Below are 17549 nucleotides of genomic sequence, written 5' to 3' on the forward strand. Positions count from 1 at the left end.
CTTCTAGTTGTTAGGGGCAGTTATGGTGGCCTTAATGTCCCTCTTGGTAACGTTTTGTGTCTTATAATATGGTTTTAATGTGCTCTAACAGCTCATACAGCTGGTTCTGCAACCGTTCTATGTTTAATTGGCTACATTGAATGGTCTGGTTGTCTTCGTCTGTAACATGGGTATTTACCTTGTCTTGCCTGAGGGTGTCCTCGTCTATATTGATGGGATCATCCATGTGAGACAGACTCGTCGGTCCCGTCAGGGTCGAGTAGCAGTTTGACCCTAAACCTGACCCCAACCGACTTGTGAATAAGTCAACGCATTATATATCTGTCACAAAATTATACATCCCCAATTACCTGACAATACATTCAGCCATTGGTATTTTATTTCCACCATAAAAAATATAAATAAAATAAAAACACGAATGGCCAAGTAACATGTGTATGGCTCAATAATGTAAGACATAGACATCAAACTCCAAAATAGCGTCCTTAGTTTTGGCATCAAACATTTTAGTCCTGGCCTGAGCATACCCACGTGCAAACCGGAAAACACCACTCCCACCAATTATTGGCATCTCCCTCACGGTGGACAAGACAGCGTCTCTCCCTAACACACTAAGAGTGCTACCGTTATACTTTCCCTCCGTGAAAGCCAAGTTCAACAACATTAACAACGCTGCTTCACTCTGCGACGCTAAGGCATAAATTCCCTGTGCTCTTCCTACAACTTTCGAGGTATTATCGGGCAGGATCGTCAAAGGGTCATCAATCACATACACAGCTCCAAACGACGTCGAGGAAGTGTCGGTTGTGGCAGCCTGGGCAACTCGTACAGCACTAGGTTTGGTGCCAGTAATAATGTCATGGAAGTAGAAGTGGAATTGGCTTAGCTTCTCTTGCTTAAGTCCTAGTGATGAAGGAGACAAATTTCGAGAGAAAACGGGTGTTTCTGCAGTGACATAGATTGAGAAGAAGAAAATAGCAAAGGATATGAGCAAAGTGGAAGTGGGCTTTGAGATAGTTTGGGCCATGGTGGGGAGAAAAGTTCGCAGTGTTTTAGAGAACAAACAAGGGTTTGTGTCTGAAAACTTTATTGCTTCAAACATAATCTTATAATAGAGAAGCGTTGACTCGTGGATAAAATTAATGTAGCAGTTCAAGAGCTGCTAACATACGCTGCTAACTGAGTAAATTTACCAATTTAATATGCAATGCACAACCAACGAGACACTAAACCAATTAATTGGTAATTGCAAGCCAAAATTTCATCGACAACAATCAGAATTGCTAACCAAATTACATAAAATAAGGGGGCAATTAATAATTTAATACAGGATTAGATAACATGTGAGCAAAACCAAAACATATTAAATTTCTAAAGTCAAAGGTGACCTACCCACTAATTTAATGAAAGAAGTGGCCTTAGTTCAGGATCGTGCGATTGCCATTAGAGATTGAGCAGAGAGTGCCAAATATGTGTTCGTCACAAAAAGAAGAAGATGATAATGATAATAATGATATAAAGGGCCAAATATCTGTTCATAGGTTGAATTCCCTATCATATCTTTAAAAAAAAAATTAAAAAAACTAATTTCTATATAAATATCAGAAAAAGGTAAAGAGAGAGATACGAAATCAGAGAGGGTCCCTGTTTTTCTTATATACAACCTTAAAATAACTAAACAGAGAAAACTACATTGCCAAAAGTTATACTGAAAACGATATTTTATTTGGAATATGAGAAATAAATGTGTATGTCAAGTTGTCAGCATGAGTTTGTGAACATACACGAAGTCCTATATTGAATGGTTAAATTTTTTGAGATTCATTTGGTTGCACTGACAATCCAAGTGCTTGTGCCAAAAGTTAAAGACAACCAGGCTTGGATAGTAGTTGGACGAAGCCTCAACCAGATCAGTATAAATGTAATTGTGATGCTACTTAAGGGTAATATGGCTGCTATATATGGCTGTGATAATAAGGAAAAGTAAAGGAGAAATTGTACCAGCTATAACTAAACTGATTTTGACACAATAGATCCCGGTGTAGCAGAAGTTAAAACTTAAAATTCTCTCAAGAGACTGTCAGAGTAATTTTGATGCAAAAGAAGTTCTTNAATGAAAAAAATTAATGCCGAAATAAAGGATAATTAAACTGCCCAAAAGCCATCTTATACTGTAAATTCAGCATTGAACTTGTTGAATTACAACTGCCTTGAATTTTGTGTCTTGTTTTGTAAATGCCTGCCCAAAACTTTCATTTAAGAATCGACTACTTTGGCTACTCCACATTTTAATATTTAATGTTGGAAGCTAATATATTTATCCTTAAAAGGATTAGATATTTCAACAAATAAAGGATAATTTAATTTTTTTTATTTAGTTTGTTATAACTAGGAGTGTTCGTAGTGCGGTGCAGTGCGGTATTGGACCATTTTTAGAACTGCACTTTGCGGTGCGATTTAGCTAAAACCATAACTGCACTGCACTTTATTTTTGCAGTCACATGTGCGGTGCGGTGTGGTGTGGTGCGGTTTAGAGTTTAGCTAAAACCATAATCGCACTACACCTCATTTTTGCGGTCACATGTGTAATACTATGTATAAGATGCGATTTGAAATCGGTACTTTTTCAAATTTTGGGCTTTTTCTACTCAACCCAAAACTAATTTTTCCCCTTTTTTTGGACCAAGTTTTAAATTATTGAACTAGTTTTTCTTTATTTTGAGTTGGCTTTTCTAGTCAACATTTGCTAGGCTTATTAAACTTTTTTTTTTGGAAAACTAGGGTTATTAAACTATTAATAATATATTTAATATTAAAAATAAATAAATATATTAATATATAGAGAGAGGGTACGGTGCAGTGCGGTTTGTGCGGTTTTCTTATTATAAAACCGCAAACTACACTGCACCATGCGGTGTGGTGCAATGTGGTGCACTATTACTTGCGGTGCAGTGCGATTAGGCCATTTTGCGGGCGGTTTTGGTGTGGTTTGTGCGGTTTATGTGGTTTGGTGAACACCCCTAATTATAATAATGAAAGATGTGTGTTTTGAACCTTGAATATTTCTATTAGAAACACTGGAAAGTGCTAGTTAACATATATCTTTATAAATAAATGGTTTTTAAAATTTTTATTATAATTAATATATTTATAGTTTTTCATTGTATGATTTTATTGTAACTAGTCTTCTCTCAAAATAAAATATATAGTTTGATCGAAAACTTGATTTTTTTTTTTTAATGCAATTATGCCATGTACTTGAAGGATTAATTATATTATCTTTTATTTTTAAATAATGTAATATGTTTAAAAATTATTTCAATTTTATTAGATAATTTTTTAATCAATTACTAATTTTTACAAATTTATTAAATTTATTTGTATTCATTTAATATTAAAAAAAAATTCAACTAAAATGTAAATGCCTTATAAACATATTACATGAGTTTAAAAAAAAAAAAAAAATTATACTTTGAGTACATGGCATAGTTGCATAAACAAACAAATGATTTCAAATTTTTGAACAAGACTTTTTTAATGAATGAATAATTACAATAAAATCTCAAAGACTCAAATGAAAAGCCCAGGCCCACTTAGAATAATGGCTCCCAGTTCTTCAAGCCCAGTACAATAAATTTGTTAGAGAGTGGGTTTTTGAGTCAATTGCAATGCTAAGGAAATTACAAGCTTGGGAAAAATATGACTAAAACATTTAATACAAATGAAAGAAGCTCTGATTTAATGTAAACTCTTCCCCAGGCAAGTCCGAGGATGAATTGCTCATTAACAGTCAAGGTAGATATTTTTACAGTATGATCTTTAATTCTCTCTCTCTTTTCCTTTATATAGTCCATTCCATTACATCTTAGCCCTCCATCTATACGTCTCAGGGGAGTAATTTGAATGCTTTTCCCATCAGAGCCTTTCTGGAGGTGGTAGAGAGAGTTATGAGCTATGAAGTCATTATTCAGGTGTCTTTTCCTCGTAAATGCAGCAAGTTCAGTTGGTGCAAAGCATTAAATGTGGAGGTGATAGCCACCTTCCTAGATATTTCCCCTTTCCATTAATTACACGACTCTGGTGTCTTCCATAGAGCTTTACTTTCTGGTGCAGGGAGTTACATAAGGTACTCCTAAGGTGCATTTGATCCTTGGGCTCCCCAGTCGATGAGCTAGCTAGCCTTCTTTCTTCGGACCTCTTATTCTTAATTTTAGTCCGGCTCTGAGTGATCTCGACATCTTCCCTCCTCGGTCTTAGCCTACATGTCAGAGTTCAATTGACACATGTGTGGGCCTTTGATCATCCTTAGGCAAGGCTTATGGACCTTTGAATATCTTCGGATCATTGCTCCCACAAAAATCATACAATAAAAAACTATAAATATATTAATCATAATAAAAATTAAAATGAAAGCTTATTCATTTTATTGATATATGCTAACTAGTATTTCCTGGTATTTTTAAGGAAAATATTCAAAGTTCAAATCTAACATCTCTCATTGTTACAACTATCGATTTGAAGAAAAAAATTTGAACTTATAGTTTATTTGTTGAAATATATAATCCTTTTAAGAAGAAATATATTAGCTTCTGTTAAGTTTTAGAGCCCTGAAAAACATAGTTTGGTTAACCTAATTTAATAACCAAGTTGTTACTTATGTCAATTATACATATATAAGTTAAACAATAATAAATCATATCATGCACAACAAAAAAGTAGATAACTCAATGATGTTAGAACCCAAGAAAACCAATGAAACAACTCGTTTCAAGGTTAAAAAAAAATTTAAAAAAAAAAAAAAAAAATTTTTCATTGTATGATTTTATTGTAACTAGTCTTCTCTCAAAATAAAATATATAGTTTGATCGAAAACTTGATTTTTTTTTTTTAATGCAATTATGCCATGTACTTGAAGGATTAATTATATTATCTTTTATTTTTAAATAATGTAATATGTTTAAAAATTATTTCAATTTTATTAGATAATTTTTTAATCAATTACTAATTTTTACAAATTTATTAAATTTATTTGTATTCATTTAATATTAAAAAAATTATCAACTAAAATGTAAATGCCTTATAAACATATTACATGAGTTTAAAAAAAAAAATTATACTTTGAGTACATGGCATAGTTGCATAAACAAACAAATGATTTCAAAATTTTGAACAAGACTTTTTTAATAAATGAATAATTACTATAAAATTTCAAAGACTCAAATGAAAAGCCCAGGCCCACTTAGAATAATGGCTCCCAGTTCTTCAAGCCCAGTACAATAAATTTGTTAGAGAGTGGGTTTTCGAGTCAATTGCAATGCTAAGGAAAGTACAAGCTTGGGAAAAATATGACTAAAACAGTTAATACGAATGAAAGAAGCTCTGATTTAATGTAAACTCTTCCCCAGGCAAGTCCGAGGATGAATTGCTCATTAACAGTCAAGGCGATATTTTTACAGTATGATCTTTAATTCTCTCTCTCTTTTCCTTTATATAGTCCATTCCATTACATCTTAGCCCTCCATCTATACGTCTCAGGGGAGTAATTTGAATGCTTTTCCCATCAAAGCCTTTCTGGAGGTGGTAGAGAGAGTTATGAGCTATGAAGTCATTATTCAGGTGTCTTTTCCTCGTAAATGCAGCAAGTTCAGTTGGTGCAAAGCATTAAATGTGGAGGTGATAGCCACCTTCCTAGATATTTCCCCTTTCCATTAATTGCACGACTCTGGTGTCTTCCATAGAGCTTTACTTTCTGGTGCAGGGAGTTACATAAGGTACTCCTAAGGTGCATTTGATCCTTGGGCTCCCCGGTCGATGAGCTAGCTAGCCTTCTTTCTTCGGACCTCTTATTCTTAATTTTAGTCCGGCTCTGAATGATCCCGACATCTTCCCTCCTCGGTCTTACCCCACATGTCAGAGTTCAATTGACACATGTGTGGGCCTTTGATTATCCTTGGGCAGGGCTTATGGACCTTTGAATATCTTCGGATCAGTGCTCCCACAAAAATCATACAATAAAAAACTATAAATATATTAATCATAATAAAAATTAAAATGAAAGCTTATTCATTTTATTGATATATGCTAACTAGTATTTCCTGGTATTTTTAAGGAAAATATTCAAAATTCAAATCTAACATCTCTCATTGTTACTACTATCGATTTGAAGAAGAAAAATTTGAACTTATACTTTATTTGTTGAAATATATAATCCTTTTAAGAAGAAATATATTAGCTTCTGTTAAGTTTTAGAGCCCTGAAAAACATAGTTTGGTTAACCTAATTTAATAACCGAGTTGTTACTTATGTCAATTATACATATATAAGTTAAACAATAATAAATCATATCATGCACAACAGAAAAGTAGATAACTCAATGATGTTAGAACCCAAGAAAACCAATGAAACAACTCGTTTCAAGGTTAAAAAAAAAATTAAAAAAAAAAAACCTTGTGGGGAACTACCCCAAGAGAACAATCCACTATATCAAGTTGAGATTTACAGTTCAGAATATCAATTTGTAGTAAATCTAACACAGTTACCAAACTGGGCTTTGAATCCATAGACTTCCTTGATCTAGATCTTATTCTCACATGAACCACTTGTTCAAGCTTTAGATCTCACACACAGACTTCCAATCTATGACTCCAAGACCACATTTGATGACTAGTGATGACAGTAACTTCTACAATGTCGGATTTTGAGTTTCTTCAAAGAAAATTGCTAGTAGAAAATTTGAGAAAGCTTTGGGTAAAGAAACACTAGATCTAAAAAAGGAGGCATAAGAAGCACTATTCTCTCATTATTTAAAACGTCCCTTAGAGTTTCCTTTCAATACTATGTGAATTAGATTTAAAACCCTAATCACTTAATGGGTTGATGGGCTTCATTTAAAATTTTGCAAAAACGCATCTTGATCAGTCAAATCCAGTCTTGATCGATCGAACTTGGCATGTTTCGAATTCCCTAAACATGCAGCTTCCTTGTTCTTGTATTTAGACTTGTAACACCTTAAGCATTGTTTAATATACACTATAGAATCTAAAATCTATATCTAGACAAGTTTGTGTTCACAGTTTGTCAATTGTTTTAAATTTTTAGAACCTAACAACTTCCGATCAACAATATCTAATCCTTTTAAGAAGAAATATATTAGCTTCCAACTTAGTGGTTGGTTCTTAAATGAAAATTTTTCCTCTAAGGAGGAGTTTGAAGACTTGTCAAGCGCCTATTTTGGGCACGGACAAAGACTACTTCTTCTTCTTTAATTATTATTATTATTATCTCCCCTTTGTTTTGCTTGGTAATTACTTCTCTCGTCACTTCTATCATATAGTACCAAAAAACTTAGCTATTACTAACATTTTGCCAAAAAAACTCAACATAAACGAATAATTTCCTGTTACGACCTCAAATTTGATTCAAATTTAATGAAAACATGAATTTACCTCAACAAATGCACCACAAATATTATGACATCCTTAAATCTTTTGTTATGACATCCTTTCCTGATGACAGCTCTTTATTATCAGATTAAGACACCAATTAATTTTTCGTGTAAACGGAGATTAAACTTTAGATCACTTATTTAACCATCGATAATTTTACCAATTGAGGGTGAAAGAGACTTCAAGGTACTAGAAGTGCAAAGGTGGTGCAATGTGACTTGGTGAGGATGAGAGAGAGTGAGAAGATTTCTTCTTTAAAAAAAAATTAAGATAAATAAATAATCAAATATTATTTTTAAATAATTCTATTATATCTCACTACTACTATTTTTTACTAAACGAAATTTAATTAGTTGTGTAAATGATATAGCATGTTTGATTGGACCAAATGTAATAATTTTAAGTTTATTTGGCACTTAAGGCTACCTCAATAATAGATATGGACGAAATGACTCAAATCAAAATATTATATAATGTTAGGGGTTCAAATAAATAAATTTAAAATTTACTAAACAAAATTAAAATGACCGCAAAACGTGAAAGGCTGAAATTTTACATTTATTTTGTTGATAATCAGATAATTATAATAGAAATGAGGGATTTAAACCATAAATGTCTTATACGTTATTAGGAGTTATCAACTAATTGAACTATAAGATTCTTGGCTCTATAATTTACAATTTAGTCTTTCATTTTCAAGATAAAGTTTTTATATCTATCATATGTAAAATGACTAATATGTCTTTTTAGGCCCCCCCCAAAAAAAAAAAAAAAAAAAAAAAAAAAAAAAAAAAAAAAAAAAAAAAAACTAACTAACTAACTAACTAACTAAACTCATATCGTCAGGTAAACTTACGCGAATAAGTGCCCTTATGTGTGTCAAGGGTTTTGTACCACAACTAACACCTTTTGAGTTTTGATGTTTTCATTAGATTCAAATCCTTCTTCTCCCAACTAATTATAGAATTATCAAAATGGTCAAGTTAATGAGTGCACTTAGAGTAATTATTAATAAACTATTTTAGGAAAGTTTTTATACTATTTTTATGAAAAATTAAAAAAGTTATCAAAATATTAATTATTTTTTTCCATGATTTAAAAAAAAAAAAAATTTACTAATTAATGTTCTTAGAGCATTTGTTAACTTTTACCTTATCAAACAGTGAACTTGTGTGTGCAGCACTAGGCATCCTTGAATTGAGAGACATATCCTAAAGGCATACACCGAAGGAGTGTGTGTGTTGACAGGGGCGGTGCTTAGTGTGAGCACTAGGTGACCTTATTCGTAGTGAGAGAGACAAATGCCAAGTAGTGGGAACCATGGTTCTCAGACCCGGACCGGACCGTACGGTCCGACCCGATTAACCGTGAACCCCTTGTTATTCCGATTCTTTTAAAACTAAGAACCCCTCTATGTGAAAAATGCATGAAACCACTCGAACCGCAGTCAAACCGTAGGGTTCAGAGAACCGTGGACGGTTTTAAAGGTTCGCACGGTTCCATTTTTTTTTTTTACTATATTTGGCCGGAAAACAGATCTTATTTGGCCGGAAAATAGGACTCAGTCCATAAAGAATTTAAATATAAAAAATAAAAAAACAAATTGCGAGAGAGAAAAAGAAAACAGAGAGCCAAGTTGGTGCGATTGCTAACATCACTGTTAATTTTCTAGTTATATCTTTCCGATCATCCCCACCTCCTATTTTCTTCTTCTCCTTCTCGGCCACACTTCGCCCAACAGGCAGCAGCTAGAAACCCATCTCCTCATATTAGCTCTTGTTTCTTGTTTTTGACTGAGTAGTGCACTAATACTTGTTTTTGTTAAGTGTGCCCACTGTTTTGCCTGACAAAACCACTACCACGTGACCTTATGAAGCTCAGTAGACTAATAGTAAGATTTGACCATTCAAATTTTTTTTAACTTTTGTCATCCGCCAATATTGAGGTCCTTTTAAACAATAGGTGTCCCTCTTCTTCCCCCCCCCCCCCCCATAAGCTTTGATATTTCAAAATTATGATATGAAAAATATAAAGATACCTCTTTTATCTAATTGGACTATTTTAGTTAATTTTTCTATTTATACTAATTAAAAGTATTTATTTATATTTTAAATAATTAATAAATTAATTATGACGTCATCAAGATTCGACCACGGTTCGACCTCGGTTCGACCTCAAAAACTTTGAACTTCTTCTATTTACGATTCAATGAACGGTCCAAGTCTGAGAACCTTGGTGGGAACACCAAGATGCACTGCTAATTCTTGAACATTCTCTCCAAGGCTTGTCCTTATTTAAATTTCAGTCCATGAAAAAGTGAGTAAGGTGTGATTGTGAAATGTGAATACTTGCGACCAAAGTCTCATCAAATTGTTCTTATCTCCTTAACAACTTAGCAAATTAGCAAATACCCCTAGATTTTATAAATGGAACAACCCCACAAATTAGAAAAACAAAGGCCCTTGGTTGCAAATTTGCAATATCATCTACTTTTTATATTGCACCAAGTGAGGTCGCCTCTATCTATTTAAGAGCACCCAACCAGCTAATCTTGGGCCACAACTGCTACAACCTCCATAGCTAGATCTTCTCAAGCTCCCTTGAGCCTCTGCATCTTTGCAGGGTTCTTTTAACTCACATCCTTGCTCTGCACCTTTTTTCTCTTCCTTCTTTTCATTCTGTTCAGCTTCTTCTTTCTCTTCTCTAACCTAAACTCCCACACCTTTTTTGCTTTCTTGCTCTGCTTGTTCCCTGTTTCTTTGCAGATCATCATCTACTTTTACACCTATGGCATCTAGTTCCTCCAAAAACACAAACTTTCCTCCCAAGAGAGGCCAGATCAAAGCTCAAATTTTTGGGAGCTTGGCCAATTCTGTTGTCTCTGCAGCCTCAAAGGTGGGAGGAGCAGTAGGAAGGATGATAGGAGAAGTTGGAAGTGGAAGAAACTCTGCCTCTTCAACCCCACCTCCCAGTGCCTACAACTCTGATGGGAGTTCTGATCCCTCCTAGGCATGATTCTCAAGTGAGGGTAGTGTACACAGACGCTATATTCTCTCAATTCTTTGAATTGAGATTGTCTATGCTTTGGCAGCTTTTCACTTTGGAGAAGGCTGTACCGTTAAAACTATGTAGATCTGTTGTTTTAGCCTTTTAGGTTCAGCGTAAAGCTTCTGTCTTGTTGTGTTTAGATACCCCTTTAATGGGTTGTGAATAGATTGGTTTCGTTCCTGCAGGACTCAAATTTTAGCGAGTTTCTGCTGGGCCAAAATCCATCTTACTTTATGTGTAATGTCTAGTATAATAGTCTGGATTCGCAGACAAGTTCTTTATGTTGTAAGGGAAAAGAAAAAAAGAAAAAAAGAAAAAAAAAAAAAGGAGTACAAAATCTCTCCCGTTGGTTGTTTTCACAAGTTTTAGAAAGAAGATGATGTAATTGGAGTAGGTAGTTTGTCTCTATGGTGTTTTGTGTTTTCGGCTTTTATCATTTGTTGTAATTGTTGTAATTTTGTGGAAATAAATTTTATGTTTGCCTATACATTTTGTTTGTTCTTCTGCACTTGATGTTAGATTATGTATTTTCCTCTAATTCGAGATATTATTGGTAAGTTAATTCGAGTTTCATTTCTTGTCTTGATGGTTGTTGGGGCTTATAGTTGATTAAATATCTGAGCCAGACATGATTCTGACAATAATATCCAATGTTTCACTTTAGTTCCCTTTCCTAAAGTGATTGGTAATTTGCCTTCAGGTAAGATATGTAAACAGAACATCAGATGAGCTGGGACAAACTTTCAGAAATCCTGTTTTACTTTTTGTAGTGGGAAACTTTTAGAAATAATGTTAGTCTATTACCATCTTATAGGCCAACTTTATCAAGAAGTGGCCCATTTTTTTTTTTTAATATTAATTTAAATCATTCTTTTCGCTTTCTTGACACCCTTTTAGGATCCAACAGATTTGTGACTTTTTTTTAATCCAAGGCTTTTGATAATTGGTACTGGGAAAAAATTACTAAGGGATTTACTTTTTGTGCTGAATCTGAACATGGCTTTAATTTTGGTTCAATAGGTGCAGAATTAGGCCTAATATATGAAACACGTCCCCAAACCACTTCAGCCTTGAGAATTTCCAATTGAAAGACACGGCTGAGAGCATCTTTCTATGATAATTTTATGACTTTCCCAATGTTGGTTCACAGAGAACTGTAAGAAATTGCTCAAGAATCCCCATTTACAAACATCTCTCTCAATTGTCAAAACTAGATTCTGGTATCATATCCTCAAGATAACGAACGGTTGGCTCAGCAAGTTCTACATAAGTATCTTATCATATTTGAGCTTCACACTTCGTTGACGGATTATATTAGTTAATTAATGAAAAAGCGCACTCTTTCTAATTTTTTTATTTTAGGAAATGTTAACGAGTGCCGTTGGAACATTAGTTAAGAATCTATTTTAAGAAAGTTTTGATATCACTTTTATGGGAAATGAAAAAAGCTGTCAAAATATTAATTATTTTTTTTCTTTTTTCATAAAAACTTTCTTTAATTAGATTGTTAATTAATACCCTACGGCACTCATTAACATGACCCTTTTATTTCTTATTCACTTAATTGTTTGAAAAGACATGCTTCCAAATTCCAATCGTTCATTCATAGGTGGCTACAGCAGTAAAGAGTAAAAACCAGTAAGTGTGAGATAAAAAAATTAGTGACTTGGAATATTTATTTTTTATTTTTTATACTTTTTATCCCATCGGGTGAGAGACTGTAAGTTGTGATTGCTAGGTGGTAAAAGCGATGTCAAAGATGAACACACGTGAAAGCGATGTTGCATGGCTGCGCCAATTATAACTTGAGATCTCAAGAAATTGTGTAAACAAAGACTCTAAAGCTGCTGCAGGAGTCAAACGCATACAAAAAGCTTTAACTTTGGTTTTATCTATATGCAAGTTTGGTCCAGGGTCCAAGGTCCTGGTCCTGGCCTCCCCACAACCCCAAATTGCTAGACATGACCAAAATGCTACCTGTTAAAATACTAGATATTGCTCAGAAGAACTTCCCATATATGTCCACTTGTTTTCACACTACTTTTGCAGCTTCCTAGAATATTCCCTCTACCTCAGTAGCTTGGTCGGTTTTGTTATCCTAATTCCTAAATGCACTCCAACCCTCCAAGACTCAGAAGTGTACTGCAATAGTCACTCCCATGAATTATTAGAAGTTCAAATCTCTAGAAGCTCTCTTCTTGTACTCCTTTTTATAAAAGTGGTATAGAAACTTCAACTTTTGGTTGTATGTTAGGATTATGATAACCATTTTTATTGATGCCGTGTAAAGAGTTCCAAATCATTAGAATTTCCAGGAAGATGTTTAGCATGATTTTATTGATTTTGGTTTGATGATTTCATAGCAAAACAACCCAACTCTCCAATTGACTTGCAATTTAGTTTGGGCGTGGATTAGTAAACAATGTAGTTGTAAAGAAAATATATAACACATGTTTTCCCCATTATTTAAAGAGGAATCTAATTCATTTTTTTTATGTTAAAGTTCTTCCAAAATTGAAGGCTTGAGCATTAGTGCATGATGCATCACCAAATTCACTAGCTCAAATGGAAAACCAAGTGGATTATATAGCACGGCTCTCATAAATAGGTCCCCACCAATTACTTTTCTGTTACCAAGGTTTTTGCATTGCATAAATTTGATACTTTTTCTATCAATTGTCGGCGTGTCACTTTCCATAGCTCTCTTCAAAATTCAAAATTGACAACTTCGTTAATTTAGTGCACTTATCTGCTTGCCATTCTTTCACCGAGCCATGTATTGCAGCTGAAGGGCCAAAAGCTCACTATCATTGTGAACTTATCTTGATCTCAATTAACTTTTCCTTTCCGTTGTTTTTAGTGTTTTTGTATCTTTCGAAAGTACCATTGGTGTGAATGGAATCTAACCACGGTTTAATATAAACTTTGGTGTATCATTTGTGGTGGGAATAATTGTATGTATATGCATTATGGACTGTACTTATATGCCAGCCAAAGTACTTATCATATTCTTAGAAATTACTTCATATTATCATGGTAACTTGTCTAAACGAAATTCCTTATTTGATAGACTCCTCACCATTAGCCACCAGGGAATTGTTTTTATTAATGTAGGAGTTCTTGGCCGTGGCAGTAATATGCTTTGATTTTTGATAGATACCATAAAATTTCAACCTATGGCATAGCTAGTATTTGAACATCAGATATCTTATTTAACAAAAAAATATTTTATTAGTTGAGTAAACTAGAACTCATTTCAACAGTTATATGCTATTTTTTCACTACCACGTCACTAACATATAACATGGTTTGTAATGTGGTCCTTTATATTTCAGTCATTATCTATCAGATGACATACTACTGCCTAACTCTTTTACTTCTCTATTTCATGATTCCACTTGCTGCTTTATATGGTCCATATGAAATCAGATTTTTTTTTTAATACAAGATAGAATTCTACTCTAGCCTAATCTAAGTGTATATGTGTGTGAAGCTCCCTCCTACAACTTGAAACCTGACCCTTGCCCCCTACACTCTACAAGCACTTATACTTGTGGAGTAATCATCGCATCAAGGGTGTGCAGTAGTCATATGAAATCAAATTTTTGATGCTGTTCTCTCAGGACATTCAACTAACCACATTTGGAAAAAAAAATAAAATAAAAAATAGAAAGTTTATCAAGCTGGCTACCCCTTGGTAGCTATGATGCACTTGCCCTCAAATTGAGTTATGGTTGAGATTAGTAATATCGGTTCTTCCAAATTCAGGGGTTGTTTGGTATATCATTTTAAATATATGTTTTCAAATTTTAAACAACATCACACGCATTCCTACATACTTTTTCATCTACACATATTTTCAAAAAAAAACTGAAAAACTTTTGTTTAAACACACGTATCAAACAGATCCTCAGTTATTTGTTTACTGCTCATGTGACTAAGCACTTGTTGCATTAACTGGTGCACTTGCAGAAGAAATTCATACAAGCATGATAATGCAATAGGAAGGGAAGCTAATTATACATATGTATGGGATTACGGTTTTAATGTTGTTGTATACTATTTCTTCCCCTGGAATCTTTGTATGTTCCTTACTAGACTTTGACTTACCTATTTCCATTAGGGAATATGTGACCTGCTACAGTTGAAACTGTAAAAGTTACTTATCAAATTTCTTCTTGTCCCCACGGCAATGTATCAATCACCAACTAGGTTGGAAAAATGGTACACCGGATTAAATATAAAAGGACAAGTGGCGCATAATGACACATCATACCTCATGGTGATGTTGCCAAGATAATATGGAGAAAATTGGGTTTTGCCCTTAATTTTTAAACTATGCAGCAGTTTGTTTTTGTTTTCAAACTATTTAGGTGTATTACCGTTTTGGAACTTGATATTTTGACAATTGAGTTCCCCTTATAGCTTGGGTTTTTTTAGTACCAATTCAATTATTACCAGTCGGTATTTCAAATTTTCTTATTAGTGCCGATTGGTATTAATTGGGAATTATTAGTACCAACTAATACTAATTGAAATCTAATTAATACCAATCGGATTTTTTTTTTTTTTTTGAGAGGGAGAGTTTCAAATTATAATGTCTGCTCCTAATAATAACTCACTTATATGAAAAATATAGGGACATCACTTTACCTAAAAGAGTTGAATTATAAGTTTAGACTTAACTATGTTATATTAATCAATCACTCTTGTCATCCTCTTTGAACTTGAGATTTTACTCACACATATATTCCAGTTAATACATATTTTTGAAAGGAAAATTTTTAACTTGAAAGCTATGCCTTCCCAAACACACACACACACACACACACATATATATATATACCCTGAGCCTCATCATCCTCCACTTTCACTACCAACTGCCTCTTCCGCTTCTTATGTGACTGAAGTCCTCTAAAAGATAGACTCTGTTTGGTCTAGCTTCCTAGCAGAGTACCCTGCTTCTTATCATTGTTTATCTCCATTAGTTTTATATTTTCCTCATAAAATTAAAATTTTCGCTTTTTCTTCAACAAAAAGCCTACTTCTGTGATCCATACTCTGTCTGTTTCCTTTTAGTTTTTTCTCCTTGGAGACACCTAGACAGAGCCCTTCTTTTACTTACTCTGCCTTGTCTCTGCTTTTTTCACACCTATGGAAACCACTTCCTCCTCCACACCCCAAAAGGAAAACTCCAGGCTTCCCCCAAAGAGAGGCCAAATCAAAGCTCGGATTTTTGAGAGCTTTGTCAAGAAAGTAGCCTCCACAGCCTCAAAACTGGTGAAAATCGGTGGAAAAGGCGGCGGTAGCGAAGGCTCCGACTCTTCAAAGTCAAGTGCATACAACTCCGAGGCAAACAATCAGTAACTGGTTGTTTCTACTTTCTATGCTGTCTCAATTCTCTGAATTGAGCTTGTTTCAAGCTTCTTCTGGCTTTCACCATGCTTTTTAGTTTATAATGGAGAAGGCAGTGTCTAAAAAGCAAGAAAAGTCTGTAAATTTATATTAAGATTTAAGTTTCTACTTTCTAATGTGTCAATTAATAGGTATCTAGATGGTAATCAAAGGAAGGTCAGGACGCATGACTCATGAGTCTTGAATGAATGAATTGGGGTCTGTTCCTGCATTAACTCATGTTTTAGCTGGTTAAGCAGGGCTGTGACCCACTGAAGTTTATTTTCTGTATGGTTGTCCAGTAGTTTGTTCATGTTGTTGTAAGTATTTAGATTGGCCTAGTTGCTAATTTGTTTATAAGGGGTACTTATCAATACTTGGGGTATATTTGTTTTGTGTAATCTTCTGGCAGTCACACAACATGTGTTATTGTACTATTTACAGTGGCAATAAAATTTGTTCTTGCTTTTACTTTTCATGGACCAGGCATCAAATTAACATTTGGGATGAATTTTATTTTTAAGCATGCCTGATTTTGGGAATTATAATCTTCTTTTCCTCTTCTGTCTCCCTCCTAATTTGGGATGTGCATGTTGGCAAAATTTAGGTGTTAGGTTGCCATGGTTTATTATGTTAAGTTTCACTTACGTTGTTGGGGCAAGAATAGAAACCTAAGGCACGAATGGATCCAGAAGCTACTCCTTGTTGAATTTGATTTGTTTATTTTCTAATCACTTTCCTAAATTTTGTTTTTCCGGATTGTAAAATATTAAAATAAACAAAAACCAAAAATATTTATACTTGAGGATTTTTGCTAATATATGTGGGTCAAACGGAGTTAGGATTTGATTCCTGGGGAGATAAAATTTACGTACACGTACTCAAGCTTTCACACACACACACAAAATATACTTGAGACCAATATAAAATATAAATAGTTATTATTCACGAGTGATATAAATATTAGAAAAATTACAAAAGATATAATATTCGTCTTGAAAATGATATTTAATAATTAGACTGACATAAAGTATAATTTACGTAAATTTATATTATCTTGTAATTATCCCCCAAAATTTTAGGAGGAAAATAAATTGTTACATACAAAAAAAACCGTATCATTTTTTTTTTTCACTTTTTAAATGTGACAATAATGTTCCTTCTCTTTTTCTTCTCCCTAACTTTGTTATTTTCCTCTTTTTCTTTCTTTCTTTATTTTTTTTTTTTTTAATTCCTTCTACCTCTATTGTCCTTTTATAAATGTTGAGCCAAAAAAGACATTAATAAAATAGGAAAATATGTCTTTATATTTTTCAAATAAATTTTGACCATGTAAAAGAGATACTAGTGTATTTATTATAATTATGAAATAAACGAAGTTTATAGCTAGAAATACATAATAGAAATATATCTCCCAAAAAATATATATATTTTTTGAAGTTAGGACTTAGGAGTAGGAGAGGGGCCTACTGGCCTAGGCGGTAAATTGCCAGCTCTCGACCCTCTCACCATGATAATGAGCTCATAGCATCAATTGAAATGTATGTTGAACATTCTGCCGTAGCAGTGTGAATGCATGCCTCAACTAAGCTATATTCTAGTCAAATCTATCTCCATTAGTATTAATATTATTACCATTTAGACATCATATGTTATTTTTTT

General features: G+C 33.5%; 2 protein-coding genes across 2 annotated transcripts; one reads left to right on the top strand and one right to left on the bottom strand.

The window, feature by feature from the left end:
- Positions 1 to 316: 316 nt before the first annotated feature.
- LOC112029541 (dirigent protein 22) lies at positions 317 to 1114 on the bottom strand. The gene has a single exon (XM_024062225.2). It carries the CDS (start codon positions 1100 to 1102, stop codon positions 443 to 445), a length of 660 nt encoding a protein of 219 aa, XP_023917993.2. The 5' UTR covers positions 1103 to 1114; the 3' UTR covers positions 317 to 442.
- Positions 1115 to 9963: 8849 nt separating this feature from the next.
- On the top strand, positions 9964 to 10980 carry LOC111990497 (uncharacterized). The gene has a single exon (XM_024022271.2). It carries the CDS (start codon positions 10233 to 10235, stop codon positions 10452 to 10454), a length of 222 nt encoding a protein of 73 aa, XP_023878039.1. The 5' UTR covers positions 9964 to 10232; the 3' UTR covers positions 10455 to 10980.
- Positions 10981 to 17549: the final 6569 nt, after the last annotated feature.

This window comes from Quercus suber, unplaced genomic scaffold (assembly GCF_002906115.3).
Source record: "Quercus suber isolate HL8 unplaced genomic scaffold, Cork oak 2.0 scaffold_271, whole genome shotgun sequence".
Taxonomy (NCBI): Eukaryota; Viridiplantae; Streptophyta; class Magnoliopsida; order Fagales; family Fagaceae; genus Quercus; species Quercus suber.